This window comes from Sinohyriopsis cumingii, chromosome 12, assembly GCF_028554795.1.
Source record: "Sinohyriopsis cumingii isolate HCF-2022 chromosome 12, ASM2855479v2, whole genome shotgun sequence".
Lineage (NCBI taxonomy): Eukaryota > Metazoa > Mollusca > Bivalvia > Unionida > Unionidae > Sinohyriopsis > Sinohyriopsis cumingii.
This window is the reverse complement of record NC_142972.1, coordinates 53944803-53966607: the sequence shown is the minus strand read 5'-3', so window position 1 is coordinate 53966607 and position 21805 is coordinate 53944803. Positions and strand designations below refer to the sequence as shown.

The following is a 21805-nucleotide window of genomic DNA, read 5'->3' as shown; positions in this document are numbered from 1 at the left end:
ATTCCAATTGTGTTAATAAAATATAAATTGCCTTTTATCCCAAAATTTGTATAGGGAATGATTGACAGCTACATATGACCAGGAAAATGGATAATATATTACATGTATTATTATTATTATTACATTTGTTTCTAGTTTAATAATTAGAAAACTAAAGCTTTATAAGTTATTATTATTGTTTTTTACATGAATCTATTAATATGAAATTCTATGGTCTCTGTCACATTTGAGTTCAACAGTGCATTTGATAATCAATGTCCATTGAAGCTAGGAAAGAAAAAAGTTTCTTTCCTTCTAATGGCAATTTTAAAAGATATTGAAATTGTTAACTAAATTAAGATACTGCACAGCAACAGTGTTTAAATGCAAACATTCAGATGAAGCATAATTTTCCCCTTTCAAAGCAGATGAGAATGTTCACAATGTATTACTATTATATGAGGATAATGAATAGGAACACTATTTCATACAATGTATTACTATTATATGAGGATACTGAATAGGGACACTATTTCATGCAATGTATTACTATTATATGAGGATACTGAATAGGAACACTATTTCATACAATGTATTACTATTATATGAGGATAATGAATAGGAACACTATTTCATACAATGTATTACTATTATATGAGGATAATGAATAGGGACACTATTTCATAAAATGTATTACTATTATATGAAGATAATGAATAGGGACACTATTTCATACAATGTATTACTATTATATGATGATAATGAATAGGGACACTATTTCATACAATGTATTACTATTATATGAGGATAATGAATAGGGACACTATTTCATAAAATGTCTTACTATTATATGAAGATAATGAATAGGGACACTATTTCATACAATGTATTACTATTTTTATATGAGGATAATGAATAGGGACACTTTTCATACAATGTATTACTATTCCATGAGGATAATGAATAGGGACACTATTTCATACAATGTATTACTATTATATGAGGATAATGAATAGGGACACTATTTCATACAATGTATTACTATTATATGAGGATAATGAATAGGGACACTATTTCATACAATGTATTACTATTCCATGAGAATACTGAACTGGGACACTATTTCACACAATGTATTACTATTATATGAGGATAATGAATAAGGAAACTATTTATTACAATGTATTACTATTATATGAGGATACTGAATAGGGACATTGTATTTCTTACAATGTATTACTATTATTTGAGGGACTGCACCAGTGGCCTAGTGGTTAGAGTGTCTGCCTCGGATGTGGGAGGTCACAGGTTCGAACCTCAGCCGAGTCATACCAAAGAGATAAAAATGGTAGGAGCAGCTGCCTTGCTTGGTGCTCAGCATTAAGAGGTTAGTGTTATAACTGATTGACCTGGTGTCAGGATAATGTGACTGGGTGGGACATGATGCTACATGTCTGTGGCATGATGCCCCAGTGCTAGACATCACTAATAAACTGTCACACTACAGATATTGTAGCAATATGACTGAAATATTTGTAAAGCTAAGTTAAAAATCCAAAAGTCACACACACACACTATTATATGATTATAATGAATAGGGACACTATTTCTTACAATGAATTACTATTATATTATCATATGATGATATTGAATAGGGACACTGTTACTATGTAATACTATTATATGAAGATACTGAATAGAACACTATTTATTACTATTACTATCATATGAGGATACTGAATAGAACAATATTTATTATTAATATTATCATATGAAGATACTGAATAGGGACACTATTTCATGCAATGTATTACTATTATATGAGGATAATGAATAAGTACACTTTATTACAATGTATGTGAGGATACTGAACAGGGACACTATTTATTACAATGTATTACTATTATATGAGGATACTGAACATGGACACCATTACAATGTATTACTATTATATGAGAATACTGAATAGCACACTTTATTACAATGTATTACTATTATATGAGGATAATGAATAGGGACAGTATTTATTACAATGTTATACTATTATGCGAGGATAATGAACAGGGACACCATTAAAATGTATTACTATTATATGAAAATACTGAATAGCACACTATTTATTATAATATATTACTATTATATGAGAATACTGAATAGCAAACTATTTATTACAATTTATTATTATTACATACTTATTATAGATACATGATCTTGTCTACTGAGATAAGTATAAGACAACTATCATCTAGTATTACAGTTACCCTCTGTGACAGTTTTTACATTATCTAGTATTTCCTACATATCACAATAAATAGTGTGTGTGCATGTGTGTGTGTGTGTGATTTGGATTTTTAACGCAGCTTTAACAATTTTTCAGTCATATCACTACAATGTCTGCAGTGTGACAGTTTATAGCGATGTCTAGCACTGGGGCATCATGCCACAGACATGTGGCATGATGTCCCACTCAGTCACATTATCCTGACACCAAGCCAACCAATCCTAACACTAACCTCTTAATGCTGAGTGCCAAGCGAGGCAGCTGTTAGTTCCATTTTTGCAAGTCTTTGGTATGACTCGGTCAGTGATCGAACCCATGACCTCCTGCATCTGAGGTGGATGCTCTAACCATTAGGCCAACGAAGCGGTTACAATATATAGTATTTCCTACATATTACATCTTTTATTTCCTACATATTACATTATCTAGCATTTCCTACATATTACATAATCCAGTATTTCCAACATATTACATTATCTAGTATTTCTTAAATATTACACTGCTTATTAGAAAAAAGCCAACAGTTTCATATGATGAACAATAACTTTTACTTCTGAAAAAATTATTTCTTTCACTGTCATTAAAATTATCAAAAGTCAGTGCATAAAATGCACGCTGCATGTAACTAGTGGATGATAAAAATACAATTCTTTAGTAGTTGGTTAAATTATTGTTACTATTATTATTACCCATCTATTTAATATTCATTTACAATATGCTTTTATGTTTGACAGGTCACAATATTTTTAGATAGAACAGTAAATCGACATTGAATGGTGTGGTTAGTGTTCTGAGAGTTAAACAAATCAACTGCATCACAAGTGTTGTTAGAATTGGAAACAGCTGTGTTACTGTTAAAACTGCATTCATTATACCTTAATGGTGCTGCATATACATCCCTATCTTTCTTTCTGGGTATGTGGAACCACCTACAAGTGAATGAACTAAATTTTGTAACAGGTGAAAAGCTTACAATGGTGACCTTGTAGCTAAATATGCAACCTTGTCTGTAGCCAGTGAAATTCTTAGAAGTTAAGTATGCAATCTTGTCTGTAGCCAGCGAAAATCTTAGAAATTAAGTATGCAATCTTGTCTATAGCCAGTGAAATTCTTAGAAGTTAAGTATGCAACCTGGTCTTCAGCAAGTGAAAAACTTAGAATTTGTAGTCAAGTATGTACCCTTGTCTGTAGCCAGTGAAATTCTTAAAAGTTAAGTATTCAACCTTGTCTGTAGCCAGTGAAATTCTTAGAAGTTAAGTATGCAACCTTGTCTGTAGCCAGTGAAATTCTTAGAAGTTAAGTATGCAACCTTGTCTGTAGCCAGTGAAATTCTTAGAAGTTAAGTATGTAACCTTGTCTGTAGCCAGTGAAAAACTTAGAATTTGTAGCTACGTGTAGTTGTCTGTAGCTATGTAAGTCTGTCAGTAGCAAATGAAAACCTCTGAAATTATAGTTATGTATTCAACCCTGCCTATAAGCAGTAAAAAGCTTTGAGTTCGTATCTATGCATGCATGTCTGTCTGTAGCAAGTGAAAAGCTTAGAATTTGTATCTATGTATGCATGTCTGTCTATAAACAGTAAAAAGCTTAGAATTTGTATCTATGTATGCATGTCTGTCTATAAGCAGTAAAAAGCTTAGAATTTGTATCTATGTATGCATGTCTGTCTATAAGCAGTAAAAAGCTTAGAATTTGTATCTATGTATGCACGTCTGTCTGTAGCAAGTGAAAAGCTTAGAATTTGTATCTATGTATGCATGTCTGTCTATAAGCAGCAAAAAGCTTAGAATTTGTATCTATGTATGCATGTCTGTCTATAAACAGTAAAAAGCTTAGAATTTGTATCTATGTATGCATGGCTATAAGCAGTAAAAAGCTTAGAATTTGTATCTATGTATGCATGTCTGTCTATAAACAGTAAAAAGCTTAGAATTTGTATCTATGTATGCATGGCTATAAGCAGTAAAAAGCTTAGAATTTGTATCTATGTATGCATGTCTGTCTATAAGCAGTAAAAAGCTTAGAATTTGTATATATGTATGCATGGCTATAAGCAGTAAAAAGCTTAGATTTGTATCTATGTATGCATGTCTGTCTATAAACAGTAAAAAGCTTAGAATTTGTATCTATGTATGCATGTCTGTCTATAAGCAGTAAAAAGCTTAGAATTTGTATCTATGTATGCATGTCTGTCTATAAACAGTAAAAAGCTTAGAATTTGTATCTATGTATGCATGTCTGTCTATAAGCAGTAAAAAGCTTAGAATTTGTATCTATGTATGCATGTCTGTCTATAAACAGTAAAAAGCTTAGAATTTGTATCTATGTATGCATGGCTATAAGCAGTAAAAAGCTTAGATTTGTATCTATGTATGCATGTCTGTCTATAAACAGTAAAAAGCTTAGAATTTGTATCTATGTATGCATGTCTGTCTATAAACAGTAAAAAGCTTAGAATTTGTATCTATGTATGCATGTCTATAAGCAGTAAAAAGCTTAGAATTTGTATCTATGCATGCATGTCTTCTGTAGCAAGTGAAAAGCTTAGAATTTGTATATATGTATGCATGTCTGTATATAAGCAGTAAAAAGCTTAGAATTTGTAAATATGTATGCATGTCTGTCTATAACCAGAAAAAATCTTAGAATTTGTATCTATGTATGCATGTCTGTCTATAAACAGTAAAAAGCTTAGAATTTGTATCTATGTATGCATGTCTGTCTATAAACAGTAAAAAGCTTAGAATTTGTATCTATGTATGCATGTCTATAAGCAGTAAAAAGCTTAGAATTTGTATCTATGCATGCATGTCTTCTGTAGCAAGTGAAAAGCTTAGAATTTGTATATATGTATGCATGTCTGTATATAAGCAGTAAAAAGCTTAGAATTTGTAAATATGTATGCATGTCTGTCTATAACCAGAAAAAATCTTAGAATTTGTATCTATGTATGCATGTCTGTCTATAAGCAGTAAAAAGCTTAGAATTTGTATCTATGTATGCACGTCTGTCTGTAGCAATTGAAAAGCTTAGAATTTGTATCTATGTATGCATGTCTTTCTATAAGCAGCAAAAAGCTTAGAATTTGTATCTATGCATGCATGTCTGTCTGTAGCAATTGAAAAGCTTAGAATTTGTATCTATGTATGCATGTCTTTCTATAAGCAGCAAAAAGCTTAGAATTTGTATCTATGTATGCATGTCTTTCTATAAGCAGCAAAAAGCTTAGAATTTGTATCTATGTATGCATGTCTGTCTATAAGCAGTAAAAAGCTTAGAATTTGTATCTATGTATGCATGTCTGTCTATAAACAGTAAAAAGCTTAGAATTTGTATCTATGTATGCATGGCTATAAGCAGTAAAAAGCTTAGAATTTGTATCTATGTATGCATGTCTGTCTATAAACAGTAAAAAGCTTAGAATTTGTATCTATGTATGCATGTCTATAAGCAGTAAAAAGCTTAGAATTTGTATCTATGTATGCATGTCTGTCTATAAACAGTAAAAAGCTTAGAATTTGTATCTATGTATGCATGGCTATAAGCAGTAAAAAGCTTAGAATTTGTATCTATGCATGCATGTCTTCTGTAGCAAGTGAAAAGCTTAGAATTTGTATATATGTATGCATGTCTGTCTATAAGCAGTAAAAATCTTAGAATTTGTATCTATGTATGCATGTCTGTCTATAAGCAGTAAAAAGCTTAGAATTTGTATCTATGTATGCACGTCTGTCTGTAGCAATTGAAAAGCTTAGAATTTGTATCTATGTATGCATGTCTGTCTATAAGCAGTAAAAAGCTTAGAATTTGTATCTATGTATGCATGTCTGTCTATAAACAGTAAAAAGCTTAGAATTTGTATCTATGTATGCATGGCTATAAGCAGTAAAAAGCTTAGATTTGTATCTATGTATGCATGTCTGTCTATAAACAGTAAAAAGCTTAGAATTTGTATCTATGTATGCATGTCTGTCTGTAGCAATTGAAAAGCTTAGAATTTGTATATATGTATGCATGTCTGTATATAAACAGTAAAAAGCTTAGAATTTGTAAATATGTATGCATGTCTGTCTATAACCAGAAAAAATCTTAGAATTTGTATCTATGTATGCATGTCTGTCTATAAGCAGTAAAAAGCTTAGAATTTGTATCTATGTATGCACGTCTGTCTGTAGCAATTGAAAAGCTTAGAATTTGTATCTATGTATGCATGTCTGTCTCTAAGCAGCAAAAAGCTTAGAATTTGTATCTATGTATGCATGTCTGTCTATAAACAGTAAAAAGCTTAGAATTTGTATCTATGTATGCATGGCTATAAGCAGTAAAAAGCTTAGAATTTGTATCTATGTATGCATGTCTGTCTATAAACAGTAAAAAGCTTAGAATTTGTATCTATGTATGCATGTCTATAAGCAGTAAAAAGCTTAGAATTTGTATCTATGTATGCATGTCTGTCTATAAGCAGTAAAAAGCTTAGAATTTGTATCTATGTATGCATGTCTGTCTGTAGCAAGTGAAAAGCTTAGAATTTGTAGCTAATTATGCATCTTTATATAGTGACTATTAACTGGCTCTGACTTGTATTTAATTTTGTAGTTTACTGCAAAGCACACCAGTGTGCTTTCTGTCCTAATTTGTCCAATTCTACTGAGTTGTTTTGGAGAAGTCATTAAGAGGTTCTTGACAACACCATTTTTAGTATTATTATTATTTGTTAGGAGAACATCAACTATGTACCAAATCCATCCTCCAAGTAAAATTAGATGTTAAGCATGCTTTTTAAAATTATGTCTTTTTTTTTTAGATTGATGTCGAATGAGAATAGTCTCCACTTTTGATAGAGGGACTGGTACCCTAATGATGTCATTCATGCGCTACTTCAGCACGCTCTTCCAAACATGTAAGTACAGTGAAGACTAGGCAGATAGTGACCATCTTAATTATCAATTTGGAAATGGGAATTATTATTAAAAAACTTTACTCCAAAATTGGGTCATTCATCAAATACATTACCATTACTAGTTTAAGAGGAGGATGTATTTACAACGCCTTACCCTGGAGTTGGCCCCAACTATGGATTCCTAATGTATGCAAAACAGCTTCGAGTCTTGTGTGAAATTCAGGTTAGGGTTACACAGTTTGTTGACTGGATGATGTGTAAAAGAAAACAATTTCATTCCTGCAAATCCAGAGGAAGTGGAGTGACTAGTGTTATTATAAAAGGCAGCCTACTGTGCTGCTGGTACAGGTCCCACCAGACCTAATTTATCTCTTTACGATGAAAGACACAATTAGTACATGTTGTCTCTTGCTCAAAACTGACCTCATCTAAAATCACAATAATATATGTACCAAGTTTAACTGAAACTGGATGACAAATTTTGTCTATAAATCTAGATAAGTTAGAAGCTCAGACAATCAGATGTACGGTCATCTCATTAATATGCAAATAGTCTCAATTATTATACAGCCTGCTGAGGATGATGATACAAGTTCCATTTACCAAGATGGTGCAAAATCCAACTGAAATTCAACCTCTAGAGTAGTAATAAGCCAATTAACTATAAGATTACTGCATAGATTTTGCACAAACAAGCTCAGCCAATCAGAAGCAACATTATATCATTAATATACATGGATCATTCTCATGATTATATTCAATAAAGACCTTAATGACATGATGCAGTTCTAGAAAGTCGACGAAAGAAATCAGTTAAACCCCAATACAGCACACTTCATTAGAACACAAGTTCATATATAGCACATTTGTGACATGGCTCCTGCAATTTGATAATAATATAACCAATTTACTGTTATACTGCAAAGCTTTAAAACCAAAATAAACAAATCTGTTTTAATCTAATAAACTGGCAATATGTGTTGCTTTCTTGAAGACAAAAAATATCTTATCACTGCAATTTGATTTTGAAAGAATTTAGCTCCTTCAAAGCTGACGTTAATGTAATTATTACTTAATCTGCAACAATTAAATGAGACTTGAGGTTCTCTTTGTGTTTTCTTCAAAGCATTCTGCCAACAATCACTGCTCAAGCCTGAATAAGCAATAGCCAACCGATCTTGGCTCAGTCATCTGACATACACAAGTAATAATCAAACAATGCGTTGGTCAAAAGTTAATTTACTTACCTATTTCAGAGAAAACAATAGAACACGTATGCCTGCTCAATTCAATCAATTTTCATAAACTATGCTATTATTAATGTAAGTTTATCATCCATATTGTCAGAAGCAGTTTTGGTCGCTATCACATACATGTATATCCCCATTCCATCTCAGTCAACTGAATAAATACAAACATAATCCCACAATATGTCTTTCATGTAAGTTCATTAGTCACCATATGGTTATACCCATACGCTTAATGCATGTCCCAGCCCTTTTTATTTTCTAGGCAGAAATGTAGAAATCATTTTCAAATCAATTAGATATACACAGGCCACTGGTCGCAATAATAAAGTTATATGCTCTGTTGTCAACACTGAATGAAACAATCATTTAAGTTCAAGGCCTGGAGGCTGGTGGAACTGACTCTTAAAATCAAACATACTACATCCTGCTTTTTCTCTGCAGTGGTGCAAAGTCATATTATCAACATAATGAATAATGGGCTTATTTTATTTCTATTTTCCCTGCATCTTTTAGAGAATGACAAATGTTCTTTTGGAGATTGCACTATACCATTAAAATCAAATGATTTACTCCCAAAGATGGTTAAGACAGTTTTACAGCTACTGAATTGTTTATACAGTGTTTCAACATCTGCTGAATTGTTTATACAGTGTTTCAACATCTGCTGAATTGTTTATACAGTGTTTCACCATCTACTGAATTGTTTATACAGTGTTTCAACATCTACTGAAATGTTTATACAGTGTTTCAACATCTGCTGAATTGTTCATACAGTGTTTCAACATCTGCTGAATTGTTCATACAGTGTTTCAACATCTGCTGAATTGTTCATACAGTGTTTCAACATCTGCTGAATTGTTCATACAGTGTTTCAACACCTACTGAATTGTTCATACAGTGTTTCAACATCTGCTGAATTGTTTATACAGTGTTTCATAAGTTTGAGTGAGTATATTTGAAGTTGATTAAAAATTCAAGAAATTATCCTTCCTTGTGCACATTTTCAATGGAATTATTACAATGGATTCAACAAGATTGGTTGATGAGTACATACATACTCTATTAACCCTTGTGCAGTGGTCAATTTTCTTACACGATTCTCTGCCCAAACTATAAATACTAAATAAGTACCCACAATTTAAAGTATTTCTTTTTTAATATGCATAAATTTCAGCTGGTAACTATATCACTAAAAGGATATACTTTCTTCAGTTAACTGACTTATTTTGGATATTGCATGATGCATTATGTAGCACAATGGTACTCTGCAGACCCCAACCAATTTGTTTACTGCCTTTATTGCATATATCAATGTCTCTGAAGCAGTGAATGAATTTGAAAGCCAACATGCAAAATTTATCTCATGATATGTACATACCCATTTTTATGAAATACTGGCAAAATATTTTGTAAAATATCCTTCTCTGACAATAAGCACACTACCTTTTTTCTGCATCTTTTACCAGGCTGCCCCCATGGTTTTAGCATGGGAGAAATTGTGTAAATTTATGTCAATCTCATCACTCTATTCTGTTTTTTTGTTGTTGACACTAGTGAAGGACAGATATAAATGGCCAAAGCTTTGGGGAACCAGACTATGATCATGACTTACTCATTGATTATTGGTACAGATCCTCTCCTCTTGGGCTTCATCACCATGTTAGCTTGATTACGAAGGCGAATGATGATCACAGAGGGTCGCAGTCGGCAGGGTTCACCATCAACCTGCATAGGCATAGGCACCCGTGTGGTCAGCTTCATCTCTCGACACTGCACCAATCGCTCCCCATGGCCCCCAATCTGAAGAGTGGCCTGCAAACAAAAAAAAAATATGAAGTTTAAAGACAATTAATAAAAAAGCAAAACATTTATCTGAACTACAAGTGTTCAACAATACCAAGAAGAATTCTTAATATACTATGTGAAATAAGTTTATGGGGTTCAAATCCATGTCTTTGAAATAAATCCAGCGAATAAAGTCTGATGACTGTATTATCAAGTCCATGTACTTGCCTAACTGACAGTATGTAAAACTGTTTGCTAACTGTGTTTCAATGTATTAAGTCACTGTGCCTTTTCTGTGCATTGAGTCACCTCCTGTGTGATGTATGTCTTTAAAACAAGGTGCTATGCCTGTTTTTTCTGCAGCACTGGTAAAAAGCAAAAATCTTATGTTATTTGTTAATACACATGCAGACATTAACAAAATTATTGTTTAACATTGTTTTCGGGGGTGGGGTGGGGGGTGGGGGCAGATGTAACATTAAGAAATTCAGCCTAAAAAGAGAATTGTTAAAGTCTCAAAACTCTGATAAAGAACAATAGAAATTTCAATCTGTAATGTTCATATGACTTAAAAATTTTGTGTTGAACATGTTAGGACCACCATTTCTGTCAGATAGACTCTTCCTGGTATGCAAATATTGTTCAACAATATAATCGTGCACTTTAAGGCATGTGGCTTTAGCTTACGAGCAAAATGTTCACTTGGATTATGTGACAGTGCTCACTTGCCTTTGGAAAGGCAAGGGCAATGACCTGTGGAATAAAGTTGAGGTCTCAACCTAATTATTTATTTCATCTAATTGTTCTGTATTCTGTGGACAAATAAATGGGTAAACAGGTGAAAGTTCACAGCAATTTAAATGGGACACAAACAGTATGCAAACAAGCTTTGTCCCTCTAGACACAAAGGTATATAGCGAACACAGATGAGGTAGTGTCTGGAACAATTTTAGTTTGCTGTCAAACAGTGAGCAATATTTCCTCCAATCTTTCTCTGTTCCTTACCAATGGGAAACGGCAGAAGCCTATTGCTTTTGGGGCTACTAGATATAAGTTGAAGGTCACTAGAGCTAAAAATGTGACTTTCCTTTCCTTGGCAATTTTCATCAAACTTCATAAGCAGACTACACTTGAAATGGGGCAGCTCATTATTTATTGAGGTAGAGATGTGAAAAGTCAAGGTCACTGGAGCTGACACACAAATCTTTTCTTTATTCTCATCTAAATAAAGGTTATTGGATCCAATTTCATCAAACTTTATAGGCCACCTTCACCTGGATGGCAGCTCTTTTGATTTTCAGGGTCTGAGTTCAGAGGTTATGGTAACTAGAGATAAAATTGTCAATTTTAGTTACCTAAATATGATGTTCACTTTCCTTAAGAAAGTGTAGTGTCTGTGTGTGAAAGGTCAAAAGTCAAAGTCAAAAGTCAAAAAATTGTATTCATGCTTAATACAAGAACTCAACTTAACATGGAGAAAACTCCGGTGTCCTAGTGGTTAGAGCATTCACCTCAGATGTGGGAGGTTGCGGGTTCAAACCCCGGCTGAGTCATACAAAAGACTTATAACAGTGGTACTAACAGCTGCCTCGCTTGGAGCTCAGCATTAAGAGGCTAGTGTTAAGACTGGTTGGCTTGGTGTCAGGATAATGTGACTGGGTGGGACATGATGCTACATGTCTGCATCATGATTCCCCAGTGTTAGACATCACTATAAACTGCCACACTACATACATCATAGCAACATGACTGAATTTTTTTAAAAACTATGTTAAAAATCCATATAACACACTCAAACTCAACTTACATGGAACCTATTTTTGACAAATATCACAAGTATATTACACCTGGGCAGAAGAAACTCCTAACCAATTCTGGAAGATGATATGAATAAGGTCAAGGTTCAACAATACAATGAAATATCAAGACTTACCTCATTTCCAAAAATATTCTCCTGTCAAGACACAATATAGGAAGTCTACAAACATACCAGTCTGACCATAACATTATCTGGATTTCTTTAATTAAATTTCACTTCACCATAAGACTCCTCTCCTATTATGACCATCCATTCAGAAGAGATAGTGAGAAGATTTTCAATATATTCATTGTGGCAGTTTTATTTAAGGTCAGATTGGCACCATTTTCATTCAGGACCAAATTGATATTGTAATTAGTCTTCTTGTGAAAAACCTGTCATGTTGACTTTCCATATTAGCAAGAGTAGCAAAAACAAGATTTTTAAGATGGCTGCTGTGATGGCCATATTGGAAGTCAGATTGACAATGTTTTCATAAAGACCAACTAGAGATCATAAGAAGTCTTTCAGTAAAACTCCCATGTTCATATGAGCATCCACTCATGAGCAGTCATGACCATACTGGATGTCCAAGTGGAGTCATTTTCATTTAGGACCAACAAGACATCATATTAAGTCTTAACATGAAAATCTCATGTTGAAATGACCATCTGTTTAGATGGAGTAGTGACAACAGGATTTTCAAGATGGCTGCTGTAGTGGCCATACTGGAAGTCTGAGGTGCACAAACTTTCATTTATGACCAACCTGACCATGAGAAGAAATTTATTTAAAGTTTTGTGCAATCCACCAATTAGTTTAGGAAGACCAATGTAGCACAGTTGTGCTAATGGTCTGCCAGATGTCAGATAGCAAGCAAAATAACAACAGACATCAGGCTCTCTTTTAAGCTTTTCTAGTCTATGACCAGTAGATCAAATTTATATAAAAAAACCCTGTTTCATTGCAATATTTACAAAACGATTACACTCATTGGCACATTTATTTCTGTGCATCATAAATTTGGACAGGATTTATCAGGGTCTATTCTAGGATATTCAATTGCTGGATTCATGCTGTCTTCTGACCAGATTACCATAAATGTCAAATTATATGCCTGTCTTATGTGTAGTAGTGCTTAATTGAGATAATTGAGATTTTTGTGCACAAACCATTTCCTCATTTTTGAGTGACCTTGACCTATGATATTTTCAACTTAAAATTGTCAAGCTTGCAAACTGTAACTCAAGCTAATATGCAGAACCAGTTTCTTCTGTCCATCAAGGTGGCCTTGACCTTGGACTGTTTGAGACCCAAATTGATAGGCTTCTTCATATCACCTAGTGCAAGCCATTCACAATGTTTGGTAACTGTAGATGGTGGAGAAACTGAGTTTTCTTTGGAACCATTTTCTTCTTTCTGTCAGTCACCTTGATGTATGATGTTTCGAGTCCAAAATCAATGATGGGAATTTTGCTAACCCCAAGTGCAACCTATGCACAAAGTTCCAGTGACTGCAGAACTCAAGTTATCATGCAGAAACTGTTTTCCTTCATTCATTCCGAGTCACTTTGACCTTTGACTTTTTAGTTCAACATTGATAGGGTTCTTCCCTAATCCAAATGCAAGTCATGCACAAAGTTTCACAAATGTAAATGTTGGACATGTAGGGGGAATGCCCCCCTCCAAATTTTCAGTTGTAGAATATACCCTGATTTATTTCTGCAATCTAGAATGTAGTTCCGTAAATCAATTAAATTTCTCTATTGCTAAAATCAACCAGACACTAATGATTTTACACTTGCTTTATAGCATGGAACCACTTCATCCCTTTCAGTATTACTTGCTTCTTTTGATGAAAGAAACAACACAGATACACTTACCATGGAGGCATAAGTAAATCCTATCACCTCCAGGTAGCCATCATCATGTTTCTGAGGTTCAAAGCCGGTGGCATTGGGATTGCCCCATGGAACTGTCCCACCTGCATATCTAAAAGAAAAGAAATCAAATACATGGCCAATTCTTCCAACACCCACTCCAATGAAGAAGAATTAAACAAGATTACAATAAATAGCACTAGAAACACCCATTTCATGTGCTTTTCCCTGCTAATGATCTTGACCTTTGAGCTAAGGAATCAAGTAGTGTGTGACAATGAAGGAATAGCACAAGTAAAATTTAGCTTTGGGCAACCAAATGTTTCACCATCACAGATCACTAAGGCAACTAGATTTTGATATGGTTCATAATGAATCTGATTAAAAAATCAATTTGCATGGCAATCTACAGGTCTGCTGTTTGTAATTTATGCCAGGTGTTACTGTTTACAAAATATTTGATACTTAACTGGCAGAGTCAATCATGCATAATAATCCAGCTTCCTATCATCCTGGCAAATCAGTGATGCCAAATGCCCAATGCTGAAGTCATTGTAACAGGCATGTTCTTTTTCTGGCAGTGATTAAGAACAATTACTCGACTAGAAGACAACAAGACAACAGTAACAAATCATCACCCAAATAAGTACATTCTAATTAGCCAACATTTCTGCACAACCACTAGCTGACTTTGTCCTTGTTTTCAAAATCCCTCCATGTCAAAACAGAGCACCTATACTTTGGTATTTACCTATGTATAATTTTAAACAGCAATTACTCTTTCAACATTTTATTCAGATACATTACATAATACCGACCACATTGATTTCAGGAGCAACTGCAGTAATTTATTTGACCACCAAACAATCTTTTGGGCAACCAGTTATCCTAAACAGGTTGCCTATGGCAATTATGGATTTTCCAAAGTTTACCACCCTTGAATGGTGTGGACCTGGGTAAAATGTTTCATCAGAATATCCACAGGGTTAATAGGATGTGGAGAACAGGCAACTGACTTGTGTTGTATTGTATTGTCTGGTTGTAACCTTGGGGTACGATGTGTATTAATGGGTATAATGCTGAATATTAAAAAAAATTGTTAAGATATGTAACAGGCTAAGCTTGTGTTAAAGTCTTTAATTGTTAAAAGGTTATAACCATACATCGACAATAGTTACTGTCTTTTATATTCCCCAGCCATGAACTTGACTGAAGAGATCTGGCTAGGATATTTGATACACTGTCCAGTCCTTATAAGTAAATGGTAAATATTTCAAAAATTGACACTTCAGACAAGGATACAAGCTGGAGTTACAATTTCCCTTGCCTGGACCTTCATTATGAGGAGCTTGACTATGGTATGTGACACATGGTGACATCTATACATTACATATAATTGACTAAAGTTTTATTATAGTATCTTCATTAAAATATCTTCAGCAGTTAAAAAGTTATAACCTGGACAAACATACAAGTCTTGGGATTACATTTTAATTTGATGTGATTCTAGCCTTGATGCAAGAGGTATGGCTATTCAATGCAAGACATATGGATATTCAAGGTAAGAGGTATGAATGTTCATTGCAAGAGGTATGGCTATTCAAAGCAAGAGGTATGGCTATTCAAGGCAAGAGGTATGGATATTCAAGGCAAGTGTTATGGCTACTCAAGGCAAGAGGCATGGTTATTTAAGGCAAGAGGTATGGCTATTCAATGAAAGAGGTGTAGCTTTTCAAGGCCTGAAGTATGGCTATTCAAGGCAAGAGGTATGGCCATGGTATACAACTAACAGTTTATCTGTAATATATAACTAGGCAGTTTCATAAAAATATCTTCATTAGTTCAAAAATTATGCTCTGGCAATACCAAAAGTCACAGAACATTTCTCCTGCTGTGACCTTGACCTTGAGTCTATCTATGGTGTATAAATTACAATCTACTCATGATATATACTTTGGCAAAATTTCATTTAAAATTTGGACCCATAGCTGGACAGTATCATTGTACAAGTTGCATAATAAATAAATAAACAAACTATTTTCAACAAATGATTCTTAAGACAGAAAGTTAGAAATTATACATTATGTAATGGAATGATATAATGAAGAAGACGACACAAAGCTAGTAAGATCACAAAATCATGATATGTAAGCTCCTGCTTCTAAACAAAGACTGAAGGAGATTTTTTTACTTGGAAACACTCTGCAATGAACACTGGTCAAAGAAGATTCAAATTTGTTAGGACTACTTTCCTTTTTCCCACAAGTAGTCTTTCAGTACAGTTTTAATGTAAATGCGAAAGCCAGATACAACTTATTTTAGCTTGAATAAAAGTGATCATGTTCTGTTTCTGTAAAGATATATATCTGATGAGAATTTTCTAAAGGAGGTGGTAAAGTGGAGAATAGATGCCAGTTTTAAATTCAATGGCATACGCAAAATGATAAACAAATGAATAATAGAGCATCCTTTGCGAATCATGAAGGGTAGCCAACAGAGCTTTAACAGACCCAGATTTGAAGGCGCATTACATTACAGCAGATCTGGTCTGTGCAGTTTGCAGTTGGACTCACAAGTGAATAAATATGGTACATATGCATGCCCCATGTTTAACAGTCCACTATGTAGGGACTAGTAAGACATGGTTGACGCTGGAGGTTGCTGGTCAATGGGCATCAATAACAAACTCGGGGGAAGATACATGATCAATAACTTAATATTTTAAATATAGAAACCATTTTTCTTCTTCAGTCAGTAATCTTGACCTATGACCTTATGACCCAACAGGCTTTTTTCTTACCCAATGAACAAACCAAAGCCAGTTATTTACAAACTTCAGTGAAAATGGCTTGACAAGAAGTGAAAGGTCTGTGCAGATGCCATATTTCTTTTTTTATGCATATTGATCCTGGCCTTTTTGCTCTTGACCTCAAAGTAATCGACTTTTTACCCAAAGTGCAAGGCATAAGCAAAATTAGGTCTAGGTTTGTGATAAAGAATTAAAGATAGTGTGTAGAAACTGCTGTTTTCCTTTTAATCCCAAGTGAATTCACCTTTGATATTGGGGCCCTGAGCGGCCGAGTGGTCTAAAGCACTCTCCGTTACGGATCACTGCCATCTCACCTCTGTCTGCGCTGGTTCGAGTCTCGGATTCAGCCAATGTGGGTATGTGAGAAAGCCTGCCAGTAGCTTCTCATGGGTCGGTGGTTCTTTCCGGGGTTTTCCCGGGTTCTTCCTCCACCATTAATACTGGCTGCCATGTATAGTCTATCGTGTGCTGAAAAATGGCGTTAAACCCCACAACAACAACAACAACAACCTTTGATATTCTGACTCCAGATTAATCAGCTTCTTCCTTACCCACAGTACAAGCCACAATGTTTGATAACTTCATAAGGTGGAGAACTTGGCTTATTGAGCAGAAAGAAAACTGGTAAGAGACAATCAGATGGACAAAGATCACAACAAAATCTAATGGTGGGCATAACAAAATACAGATCTAACAAATGTTTTCTGTATTATATAAGACCAATCCAGTAGTCTAAGTGGTTAGAGCATCCAACTTGGATGTGGGTATGAACCCCGGCTGAGTTATACCAGAGACTTTATAAAAATGGTACTACAAGCTGCCTTGCTTGGTGCTCAGCAATAAGACGTTAGTGCTAGGACTGGTTTGTGTCATCCCAGTGCTAGACATCACTATCAACTGCCACACTGCAGGCATCATAGTGAAATGACTCAAATCGTTAAATCCATGTTAAAAATCACAAAACACACAATAGACACCTACACACAGAAACACGTGCACACAGAGACACACACATGCACACAGATACACAATCACAAATGTTTTACCACAAATTTGTTACCAATTTATATTATTATCTCAATTGTTTCAAACAAAAGTGTGGAATCCTTGGACTGAAAGATACTAAAAATAAATTGAGGGAAAATATGATATGACACTCAAGAAAATATGATGAGATAATACTCACCTTGGAATGTTGAGAAAGAGAAGACAATGTAACTTCATGTCCTTTATTTGTGGAGTTAAATCCCTGCCATCACACTGAAAAATAAATATACACTCAATACTGACTGCATGCAAATGAAAAAGAAAAAAAAAACAGTACTAACAGGTTTATTCCATTTATCTTAAAGGAAAATTAAAAGTTCCACAAACTTATATTTTCTGTACCAGGCCAAAGTCTAAAAACAAATACTCAGCATGTTTGTTTGCCTTTGTCCCTGAAGTTGTTTTAAAAAGCAACCCAAAAAATAAATTACAAAAGTCAACAGGTTTCAGGATGTACCTATTACATACAAACAGATGGTATGTACCTATTACAGGTTTCAGGATGTACCTAGTACATACAAACAGACAGTGATGTACCTAGTATATACAGACAGTGATGTACCTAGTACATACAGACAGTGATGTACCTATTACATACAAACAGACGGTATGTACCTATTACAGGTTTCAGGATGTAACTAGTACATACATACAGACAGTGATGTACCTAGTACATACAAACAGACAGTGATGTACCTAGTACATACAAACAGACAGTGATGTACCTAGTACATACAAACAGACAGTGATGTACCTAGTACATACAAACAGACGGTATGTACCTATTACAGGTTTCAGGATGTACCTAGTACATACAAACAGACAGTGATGTACCTAGTACATACAAACAGACGGTATGTACCTATTACAGGTTTCAGGATGTACCTAGTACATACAAACAGACAGTGATGTACCTAGTATATACAGACAGTGATGTACCTAGTACATACAGACAGTGATGTACCTATTACATACAAACAGACGGTATGTACCTATTACAGGTTTCAGGATGTAACTAGTACATACAAACAGACAGTGATGTACCTAGTACATACAAACAGACGGTATGTACCTATTACAGGTTTCAGGATGTAACTAGTACATACAAACAGACAGTGATGTACCTAGTACATACAAATAGACGGTATGTACCTATTACAGGTTTCAGGATGTAACTAGTACATACAAACAGACAGTGATGTACCTAGTACATACAAACAGATGGTATGTACCTATTACAGGTTTCAGGATGTAACTAGTACATACAGACAGACAGTGATGTACCTAGTACATACAAACAGACAGTATGTACCTATTACAGGTTTCAGGATGTAACTAGTACATACAAACAGACAGTGATGTACCTAGTACATACAAACAGACGGCATGTACCTATTACAGGTTTCAGGATGTACCTATTACATACAAACAGACAGTGATGTACCTAGTACATACAAACAGACAGCATGTACCTATTACAGGTTTCAGGATGTACCTATTACATACAAACAGACAGTATGTACCTATTACAGGTTTCAGGATGTACCTAGTACATACAAACAGACAGTGATGTACCTAGTACATACAGACAGTGATGTACCTAGTACATACAAACAGATGGTATGTACCTATTACAGGTTTCAGGATGTACCTAGTACATACAAACAGTGATGTACCTAGTACATACAGACAGTGATGTACCTATTACATACAAACAGACAGTATGTACCTATTACAGGTTTCAGGATGTACCTAGTACATACAAACAGACAGTGATGTACCTAGTACATACAGACAGTGATGTACCTAGTACATACAAACAGATGGTATGTACCTATTACAGGTTTCAGGATGTACCTAGTACATACAAACAGTGATGTACCTAGTACATACAGACAGTGATGTACCTATTACATACAAACAGACAGTATGTACCTATTACAGGTTTCAGGATGTACCTATTACATACAAACAGACAGTATGTACCTATTACAGGTTTCAGGATGTACCTAGTACATACAAACAGACAGTGATGTACCTAGTACATACAGACAGTGATGTACCTAGTACATACAAACAGATGGTATGTACCTATTACAGGTTTCAGGATGTACCTAGTACATACAAACAGTGATGTACCTAGTACATACAGACAGTGATGCACCTAGTACATACAAACAGACAGTATGTACCTATTACAGGTTTCAGGATGTACCTATTACATACAAACAGACAGTATGTACCTATTACAGGTTTCAGGATGTAACTAGTACATACAGACAGTAAGGTGATCATGAAATTTGACCATATATACTAACCCACTGCAATAAGATTTAAGTTTAATGCTTTATCAGAAACACTTACCTCCAGAAGAATTTGTTCAGAAAACGTTTTCCAGCTTCTTTTTAATTGTTCCCTTCCCCCAGCCTGAAAATATAAGATACATGTACTTCAAATTAATCATCAGAACCAAATTAACTCCAGAAAAGATAGTATATAAAGGAAAAAAGTGAAAAGTATGACTTCAGTCCTGAATAAAAAATACACTGCTTGGAAACTAATGTAAAAAATGTTCCTCAAATAAGGATTGTATTAATCTGATTTAAAACTAACCCCTTTAATCCAGTCTCCTACCAGACTGACCAAATAGTTTGGTTCCATTATGACAGTTCTAACTGAAAACTACCCTCCTCCACAGACTGGGCAAACACACTGGCCCTGTTAGGACTGTTCTAATAGTAACTGAAAACTACCTTATATAACCCTATCTCATCATAAGACTGGCAAACACTATAGTCCCAACAGGACAGTTTTAATGGTAATTGAAAACTACCTTATGTAACTCTGTCTCATCATAAGACTGGAAAACACTATTGTCCCATTAGGGCTGTTCCAATAGTATTTGAAAACTAACCTCTATAACCCAGTCTCCTCCTCAGACTGGCCAGAAACGTTGGTCACTAAAGGGCTGTTCTACAAGTTATTTGATCTCCATTAACTGGCGACCTCAAAAAAATTGCCAAACTCTTCGTTTAAAAAAAATGTTTAGGAAAATTGTACTGTAAAAATAATTAAAATGGTCATATTTCTTTCTTTGTTCAACAGTTCAAAATTTAATTTTGTCCCCATTGTATTCAGGGATTTTTGATTTTTCAGGCATACACTTTATGTCACAGAATTATGTTTACTTAATGTCAATGCATTTTTTAGGAATGATTCTCATGGTTTGTTACCACATAAAACGTAATCATAGGGTGGTTTATTTTTGTTTTTACTTATTTAAAAATAGGTTTAACCATCGTTGCATGAGCAGATTACTTTCAGTGAGAAACAATTGCCTCATGTTCTCTGGCAGTGGATTTTAAACTATAAATTGTGTTCTTGTATAGTAAATGGTTGTTATTTTATCACAATACAATGAGTTTTGTCAGGAAGCTGTCCACTTTTTGACAGCAATCTTCAGCTGTAGAGGTATGTGAAATATAAAATAAGAAATCAGTATTAATGGGGTGTATTCTGAGTGTAATGACCATATAAGATTGGTGAAAATCATATTAGATCAGTGAAAAATGAAAATACAGTCAAGAACAACAAGGTGGTGACCATGTGAGTCATTATAGTTTTAGCTTGGAGGGGGAGATGGGGAGTCAGACAACTCTGTGAGGTTACATGAAATGCACATGCTGCTATCGATGGTGACATCATCTTGAAGGATGGTATTATCATATTTGCAGTGAGGGACCAAAGTTTCTGGACCACCAGGACTGCAGGGAGTAGGAAGGCTCTCATGGGATCCTTCAGCAGACTAGGATAGGTGAGCCATCTGTGATGGCTACTTGACCATTCAACATAAGCAGTGGAACTGGAAATACTTTGTGACTAACAACTGGATTCTATTGTTCTATTAAATCCACTGTTGGGTTTTCCTGCGCAAGAGTATGGTGACAGATTCATTCATCATTCCATTTCATTAATTTAACAATAAACATCTCATTTGCTAAATTTTTTTCAGTGTCTTTGCTAAGTCCAATCCCAACCTGCCTTCATCTTGTAACAGTTTAAATTCTCACACACAC

General features: G+C 34.4%; 1 protein-coding gene across 2 annotated transcripts in view; it reads right to left on the bottom strand.

The window, feature by feature from the left end:
• LOC149786458 (diacylglycerol kinase zeta-like) overlaps nucleotides 1-21805 on the bottom strand; it is a 198863-nt gene that overhangs the window by 52751 nt on the left and 124307 nt on the right. For both annotated transcript variants that reach the window (XM_089976907.1, XM_089976906.1), the window contains exons 14-17: nucleotides 20094-20156; nucleotides 17869-17942; nucleotides 13877-13985; nucleotides 10023-10222 (exon numbers count right to left, since the gene is read on the bottom strand). In XM_089976907.1, the coding sequence (XP_089833033.1) occupies nucleotides 10023-10222; nucleotides 13877-13985; nucleotides 17869-17942; nucleotides 20094-20156 (446 nt within the window). The remainder of the gene's footprint in view (nucleotides 1-10022; nucleotides 10223-13876; nucleotides 13986-17868; nucleotides 17943-20093; nucleotides 20157-21805) is intronic.